Raw genomic sequence first — 8,052 nt, forward strand, 5'->3', positions numbered from 1 at the left:
CCGGCCTCTGCTGCCCCCGGTGCCGGCCAAGCCCCCGTCCTGTCCCTTCCCGCCGCGGGCCGGGCCGGGCTCGAGCGCGCTCGTGTCTTGCAGGATCGCGGAGTTCCGGGACGTGCTGGGCGAGGCCGAGGTGGCTCTGCCGAAGCTCCGCGCGCTCTGCTTCAGCGGTAAGGGACTTGCCACTCGGGGGGACCCCGGGGGTGCGGCGCCCTTGCCAAAAGAGACCGGGCGTCGCTGAGTGCCGGGGCCTAGAGCAGCCCCCAAGCCTGGCAGCTGCGGTGAGCATGAAGGCCTGTGCTTCGGGCCCCTCCGCGGTGGAAACCGGGGTGTCGCCGTGTGGCGAGCGGTCCTGGGTGGCGGTTCTTGCCCTTTGGCGCTTGCTTTCCTTGCGGAGCGACCGCGCTCTTTCCAGGGGGCAAAAGGAATTTGAAGCGTTCGGCTCGAGGTGTCGCGCTCTGCTCTAGAGGCCTCGCTAATGTTCAACAGCTAACGCTGGTCTCTCCCTTGCCAGCTCTGTGGATGTTTAATGAAGCAGAGCGATTATTAATGGATGTAGTTGAAAGAGACGTTCGCTGTTTTGGAGGCTTTGGAGACTTATTATCTCTCGGTGCTGTCTGAAGCTTTCGTGTGCTGACAAGATCTTTCTCTCCCGTTTGCCACAAAATGGCTACTAATGTCTTCACTTGCGAGACCCCCGTTTGTGTCTCGCCGGGAGGAGTCTTCCATCCCCCGGGAGAGCTTGTCATTTTCCTTGTGCTTCGTTCAGGCTCCTGTTCCTGTGGGAGTGGAGTGTGCCGATGACTCTTACTTTCCTAGATTAACTCTTTTGGGGAACCTGGAGCTTCTGAATGTCTCTAAAGCTTCTTGCCTGCTAGGAACACGCTGCTCTGCTGTTCACTTGGTTGCATCAGCATAATGCAGTGGAAGGGCTGGGGCTTACTGAAGTGACTCTTTGCCCGATGTTTCACAGGGATTCCTTTTGACGGTGGGCTGCGCTGCCTCTGCTGGAAGGTGGGTTTTTGCTTGGGGCTTTTCTCTTCTGTGAGTAACCCTCTAGATTGTTTTAGTCTGGCAATGTATTGTGCACTGGAAACCAGAACCTTTTGATGACTCTGACTGGCTTATCACCACCTCGGGAGTTGCTGTGAATCTAGAGCCCTTTCTGATTTTTGGAGTAGTCAGAAAAAGGGACTGGAAATACCAATAACACTTCTCCCCACACAAACGTATCTGTCTGGTGCAAGCCTGGTATTAAGCCAGGAGCTCAGCCCAACTAGAGTTTTGCTGCTTGTGTGGAAGGAATTCTGCACACCTTTGCACAGAGTGATGGTAAAACATGACCCTTGCTCCTCCCCACTCCCCCAACTGCAATAACCAGTGGGTGTTCAAGAAACTCCAGTCTTCCTCAAGGAGCCAGTTCAGATTCCAACAATCTTCCCCATTAAGTTAGCAGTCTTGATGGTTTGTTAACGGTGTCTGATCCAAGGAGTAATGTGTGCTTGGTTCTTCTATTCAGATCCTTTTGAACTACCTCCCAGTGGACAAAGAAGTATGGAGTTCTCTGCTGAAGAAGCAGAGGTGAGGGCATCTGTACTTTTTGTCCTTATGTTACAAGAGTTCCTAATGTTTGGGGGTGGAAGGGGGAGCAGGTATACAGTACTTTTCTAAATAGTGGTGTAAACTTGCATGCCTTTGCCTGGAAGAATGTGTTTTCTTGCCCCTGTTGTTCTGGAGAGAGAGAAGCTGGCTGAATGCCTCCTGGAAGCGGAAGGTCAGCTGTTCCCTGGCTGAGCAGGATGGCTCTGAGACCTCTGTCCGAGTTTAGCTGGATGTTTGTTTTTTTTTTCATTGTCTCTTCCTTCCTAATATACATTCCTCCTCTCTCTTGTTAAGGGAACTGTATTCCCAGTTCCTAAAGGAAATGATTATCCAGCCTGGGATAGCCAAAGCCAACCTTGGTGTCTCCAGGGAGGATGTAACCTTAGAGGACCATGTAAGTTCATGTCTTGGGAATTCTTCTTGCAGGTTTTGTACTGCGATCCTGGCGTGATCTATACGGTTACTGCTGCTGGTTTACAGAACAATAGTTTCAGCCCCATATCATAGGATGTGATGTCCCAAAGGAGGTATCTGTCACCTATGGCCGTGTCCACATGAGTGTAAATTTTTGTTTCCCCAGAGACAAGAAGCAGTGGCACACCTTGTGCTGCTGCTCCTTGTCCCCAGGGAAAGCCTATGTCATGCACCGTCTGGTGCATGGTTGGTTACAACGGGTGGGGTAGGGGAGGCTGAGGCCAGCACTAGGCTGGTCCTGGAGGCCTCCTGGGGATGCAGCAGAACCTGGCTGGCAGCTGGAGTATGACTGCAGCTGGCCAGGTTCTGGTTTTTAGGTGGCATGCGCTGCATAATAATAATAATAATAATAATAATACCACCCCCACCACCCCCCTGTGCTGCTACCTTGCAGTATAGAGAACAGCTGAATGTGGTACTACAGACATGTCTGCGGTGTCACATACCGCACAGCTGTGCTTGTCTGGATGCAGCTGTGACTCCATAGGCTGCAGATTCAAAATTGTAAAGCCACTGTCCCAAGTCTCCTTTCCTTTCTCCCTTACTCTATTTTGCCTGCTTATCAGTGCAACAGACTTCAAATAGGAGTAAAGAGTCAGAGGAAGGGGACAAGGAAAGCTTCTAGCACAGTGAAACTTTCCAGTTAGCCTTTTTGTGCTTCTATCCTGGATTGCAGTTTTGTAGATCCACCTGAAACTAGGATATTGTTCTAGCCACCAGACTCTGCTGCTTCCATGGGTTTTAAAAGCGGCAAGCTTCACTCTTGGTTCCAGCTCTGCCACTGATTTGCTGTGACTGATCACTTTGCTCACGTGTCCTGACGGCCTGTCTCTGGTCTTTCACAGTCCATCTACCCCAGGTTGAAGTCTCCTAAAAGATCAGACAGCAGCAGGCTGGGGTGTGATGCACTCCATGCTTTTACTCTGTCATTTGTTACCTTGACCTTTTGGGGTTCTTGAAATGTTCTTTTACTGCACTCTAATGATTTCCACATGATTTTGTTAGTCTTTTTTGGGCACCGTTTGGAAAGTCTGCATGTTATCTTGCCTTAAATGTCTATTAGGAGACTGACTATACATGGGAAATTTTCCTACACTTCCCTAGCCTTGGGCAAACCACAGAGTTTGTGTTTGGGTTTGTTTGGTTTTTTTTGTGCAATGATCTTTATAATTTGGCAATGCTTCTCACGCTGTTATGCAAGTGTATCAGCTCTGCGCTAACAGAACAATTGGCAAATAGTGACAAAATGTTATGGTAGTTAGTACAGAAAATACTTCCCATGCATTGTGGGAGGCTTACCCTGGATGCCAATTTGCTGTAGATTAGTGAAGCCTGAATTCATAAGCAAATTCACAGAGACCAGTGAGAATGAATTGGACAATATCTGCTTGTACTGCTCGGGACTGACCAAAAGTTGTTTGTGATCCGAGGTAGACCAGTGTCCACAAAGACCCTGCATAAGCTGACCAGAGAAACAGAGCTGGCGTTTGTCTAGCAAATTGGGTTTAAACACACTGTGGCTAGAAAGGTGATAGATAGCACAGTTCTTTTGAATAGTGTAGGCACAGCCAAAAGGCCTCCACTCGGCTTGTCAGGCTGTGTAAGGTTGCTTGTAAGTGAACCTTTGAATTTACAGTACTTTTGTCCTTCTTCAGCCACTCAATCCAAACCCAGACAGCCGATGGAATACTTACTTCAAGGACAATGAAGTCCTGCTGCAGATAGACAAGGATGTCAGGTATGTGGATAGGGTCTCTAGTAAAATGCCCAATTCAGTTGCATTATTGCTGTCCCTCTTCCCCACACCCAGTGCCTGCCACTTCCTGAGTAACCAGTATTTCATGTTACCAGAGCCCTTCTGTTTCACATCATGTACACACTCCTCTCCTAAAGCCCCTCTTTGAAATATGGCTTTCACCTATTCCCACTGTAGGAGGCTATACCCAGATATGGCATTCTTCCAGCGCCCAACTGAGTATCCTTGCCTGCTAATCCTGGACCCCCAGAATGACTTTGAGACGCTACGCAAGCGGGTGGAACAGACAACGCTCAAGTCGCAGACAGTAGCACGAAACCGGAGTGGTGTTACAAATGTATGACTTGGCACTGAGCTTCTCCTACACTCCCTAGGATGGGGACCAGGCAGGTTAGGGAAGTACCACTTCCAAGGTGCCCTTGCCAAGTTGCCTGCCAGGCTGGCTTATTTAAGAGACTGAGTTTTTTCCTTTCTTCACTTCCACCTGTGGTGGGGGCTCCTGTGAACTTGGAGTGTGGTGCTTTCTTCCTTTCTCCAGGGGGACAGGCTTTTCTGAAGGGCAGTTTGGATGTAATCTAACAGGCTTGAATCTCCAGCTGCATAAAAAGTTAGGATCATAATATGTTGTGGGCAGAGTAGCAAACAATTGATGATCCTCTGTAACCAGTGGCAGATGTCAAGCTCAAAGCATATGTGATTTGATCACTTCATTCTGCTTCCTCAGTGATTCAAGGTAACAGGTTGGTGCCTTCCTCCTACCTGGGGTGTGGTCTGCAATTTGAATCAGGATAGCTGTCTGTCTTGTGAGCCAGTGCATCAGTCCTAGTGAGAGCTTTCTGGCCTGGTTTCCTTTGTTCTGTGGACAAGTCTTCAGTGCATCATGCAAGTGGGCTGGATTTAAGCATTAATGGCTGCCTCCTGATCACATTGTTTAATTGGCTAAGGAGCATCTGGGAGCTGAGCACCTGAAGTCAATGCTGGCTCCACATAAAGCATTTTGTCCATTCAAACTGTGTGTCCAGAATGTCTTTTTTTTTTTTTTCTTGCCCTTCAGGTGAGTTCCCCTCTCAAACCATCTGCTCCTCATTCATTGAGTGAGTATGAAGTTCTGCCTAATGGTTGTGAAGCTCACTGGGAGGTGGTAGAACGGATCCTATTCATCTATGCAAAGCTGAATCCAGGGATAGCATATGTCCAGGGGATGAATGAAATAGTGGGGCCTCTTTACTACACCTTTGCTACGGATCCTAACAGTGAGTGGAAAGGTAAGACTGTACTTGAGTGACCTGTGCCACTTCATTAAGGAATGGTTAAGAAGAAGCTGATGTAGACTCCAATGGCTCCCAGCTTTTTCCTAGCAAATGGCCTCTTTCAAAAGGGGGGATGGCTTGAAAGGATCCTTCAGGATATAGGCACTCTTCAGTACGGTTCTGTGATGGTTTTGGAAATCAGTCTTTAAACGTTTTGACTTCCATGAAGTCTGTACCATCATGCCTCAAAGTAGAGCAAATGGCCAATTTGCTGATGAATTTCACATTCTGCAGCCTGTCTCGAATTATTATAAGAATGCTGCAGCTGTGAATAAATGTGATTTATGGGTCATGGGGAAACTTACTGCTCAGGAGCAAATGTCAGCAACAGAACCTGATGTAGTTGTTCTGTCTGCCCCTGGCCTGGTGTAAAGTGGAGCTAAGCCACCATGACTTTTTAAAAATCTGAATGGTGCTTGTTTCAAGTTGTCTGCTCCTGTACAACAGTAGAATAGTTGTGCCAGTGCTTCATGTCTTGCCTTCCAGATGAGAATCAGTTTACTGTATGTCTAAAAGCCGAGGGCCAGAGCAACTGTATAAATTCAGCCTAACTTCATAAGCCAAGAGCCTGTGGGACCCACCTACTATTTGCATCTAGTACAGAAGAAGGAGAGATCATCAGGGTTGCACTAACTTCCTTGCATGCCTTTGCTCCTTCCTCCATTCTTAGGTTTCTCTCTTCTTTTTCCTTTTTCCAGAGCATGCTGAAGCAGACACGTTTTTCTGCTTCACCAATCTGATGGCTGAGATCCGGGACAACTTCATTAAGAGCCTGGATGATTCTCAGTGTGGCATTACGTACAAAATGGAGAAGGTCTACTCCACCCTGAAGGAGAAGGATGTAGAACTGTACCTTAAACTGGTGAGGACTTGGACATTTGTGTCTCTTGCTTGGAATGTGGAGTGAGGTGGTGGGTCTTCAGGCTGCTTCCAGACAGAGCTTGCTGGCTGATTTTGAAATTGTAACAGTGTTTTAAGTAAAGAAAAGCTTAATAAAAAGCTTCAATAAAATGTAAAGCCAAGGGCGTGTGTCCCCAGGGATAGCCTGCCTTGAGTCCAATATGGAGACCTACAGATGATGATGTGGTCTTGCTTCATCGAATCAAAAACATCCCCTGGGTGTTGGTTTTTGTTGTCTGGTGTCCTAATAGCACTGGCTTTTTATACAATACATTGGCCGTGGTGATTTGGAAATAGTGCCAGCCTGAGCATGTAATAATGGTGTCACAGGAAGACAACCTTTGAGGATCTCGGTGCCTGACAAACATTTTGCAATATTCTGTGAGGTGATAAAAGGTTGCAGATCCTCTGGAATGCAGGATCTGCCTCATACTGCTGTGTAACATTAGACTTAAGTTGCAAAATGAAGAATATTACTTGCGAATTATTCTGCAGGCAGAACTTCCCTCTGAAATTATCCCTGCAGCTTCTAGTGCAAACTTGACAAGACAGACCTTGTATTCTAGTGTGTCTTTCTGTAACTCTTAAACCAAGAGTGACCTTAATGTGGCTTCCAAGTGGTCAGGATCTATCTTGTATAACTCTTTAAAAGATGGCATCTGTCAGACCAGTGACATAGCCAGAGACATTGAATTCTGACTTGGTGGGAAGGTGACCTACCTAGAAAGTGGTGTGGTCAGTCAGCAGCTGTTCAGCATTCAGATAAGCCTTCCAAGGAAGTGTCCTGATTCTCCTTTTAACTTGTGAAATCTGCACCACAGTAAGAAGTGTCACAGCTGCGGGCACGAGCTTTGAGTGGTGCTATTGCTTGGCACTAATCAACGTGGAACTCTGCCCTGTTTTATTTCTTTAGGAGTAGGTTCTGATGACTAAGGGATTTTTTTTAACTAGGGGATTGTGGAAAGGAGAAGAAATACTGTTGATTCAACTGACAGGGAAACCCATGACTTCCTGTGAACAGCCCCTTTCAAAGGGGAAATAAAGCTGAATGTACTTAAGTGTTTGGATTGCATTTCAGGAAAATAAAATTTCCTTCATATTGTGTGTGGAAAGCTGGAGGTAATTCTTCTGCTTTGGCCATAGACACCGAGGATAGAGGCATGCCAGGGGACTTGTCATTGTGCTCCAAGAACTTGAGTGGTGGGGCTGAGAAGCCTTTTGAAAGAACACATGACTGATATCACAGGACAAGGCTAAGAGCCTTTGAACCAGAGATGAGTAACTATGAAGTACAGGCTACTTTTTGTCCATATCACTCCAGCAGAAAGTTAGTTCTATGAAGTGGAGGCCAGGGAGGCAGGAAACGAGGGTGTCCCTTGCTTGTAGTAAACTGGATGAGGAATGTTGATTCTGCCTCATGTCTGTCCAACAGCAAGAACAGAACATCAAGCCTCAGTTCTTTGCCTTCCGCTGGCTGACACTGCTGCTGTCCCAGGAGTTCCTGTTGCCTGATGTCATCCGTATATGGGACTCTCTCTTTGCTGATGACAACCGCTTTGACTTTCTTCTGCTTGTTTGTTGCGCCATGTTGACGTGAGTGCTGTAAAACCCTGGGGGGCTGTCTTTAGTGCCCAACAATTCACACCCTCTCCCCTGAAACGCGCTCTTTCCTATGTTGGGCAATGTTGACATGGCTTGTGCTCCTTGATTTCCCATCTCCCTGCCTGAATCCAAAGATCTAGGGGTCTCGCTTGCACGGATGTATGAGCAGGGTGCTGAGAAGGATTGTAATCATTTTTAACACTGTATTTCTCATCAACATGGACTTTGGGTGGTGGTGTGGTGGACTGTCAGCACCTTTTATAGGTAACTTCAGGGGTAACGCTGGACGTAGTTCTAAGGAGTCAGAAGCATTTGGATTAATGTGCCCTCTCTTTCAGACTAATCCGGGATCAACTGCTGGAAGGGGACTTCACTTTAAACATGAGGCTGCTACAGGCAAAGATTAAATAC

The 8,052-nt window shown here is 47.3% G+C and overlaps 1 protein-coding gene across 1 annotated transcript in view; it reads left to right on the forward strand.

Annotated features, from left to right (window-relative positions):
• Positions 1-8,052, forward strand: part of TBC1D13 (TBC1 domain family member 13) — a 16,527-nt gene that overhangs the window by 1,762 nt on the left and 6,713 nt on the right. Inside the window, exons 2-11 of the mRNA XM_006024333.3 lie at positions 94-167; positions 971-1,011; positions 1,517-1,578; positions 1,894-1,993; positions 3,729-3,811; positions 4,007-4,166; positions 4,884-5,094; positions 5,838-6,001; positions 7,472-7,632; positions 7,980-8,037. Coding sequence (XP_006024395.1) covers positions 94-167; positions 971-1,011; positions 1,517-1,578; positions 1,894-1,993; positions 3,729-3,811; positions 4,007-4,166; positions 4,884-5,094; positions 5,838-6,001; positions 7,472-7,632; positions 7,980-8,037 — 1,114 coding nt within the window. The remainder of the gene's footprint in view (positions 1-93; positions 168-970; positions 1,012-1,516; positions 1,579-1,893; positions 1,994-3,728; positions 3,812-4,006; positions 4,167-4,883; positions 5,095-5,837; positions 6,002-7,471; positions 7,633-7,979; positions 8,038-8,052) is intronic.

This window comes from Alligator sinensis, unplaced genomic scaffold (assembly GCF_000455745.1).
Source record: "Alligator sinensis unplaced genomic scaffold, ASM45574v1 scaffold388_2, whole genome shotgun sequence".
In the NCBI taxonomy this organism is placed as follows: Eukaryota; Metazoa; Chordata; order Crocodylia; family Alligatoridae; genus Alligator; species Alligator sinensis.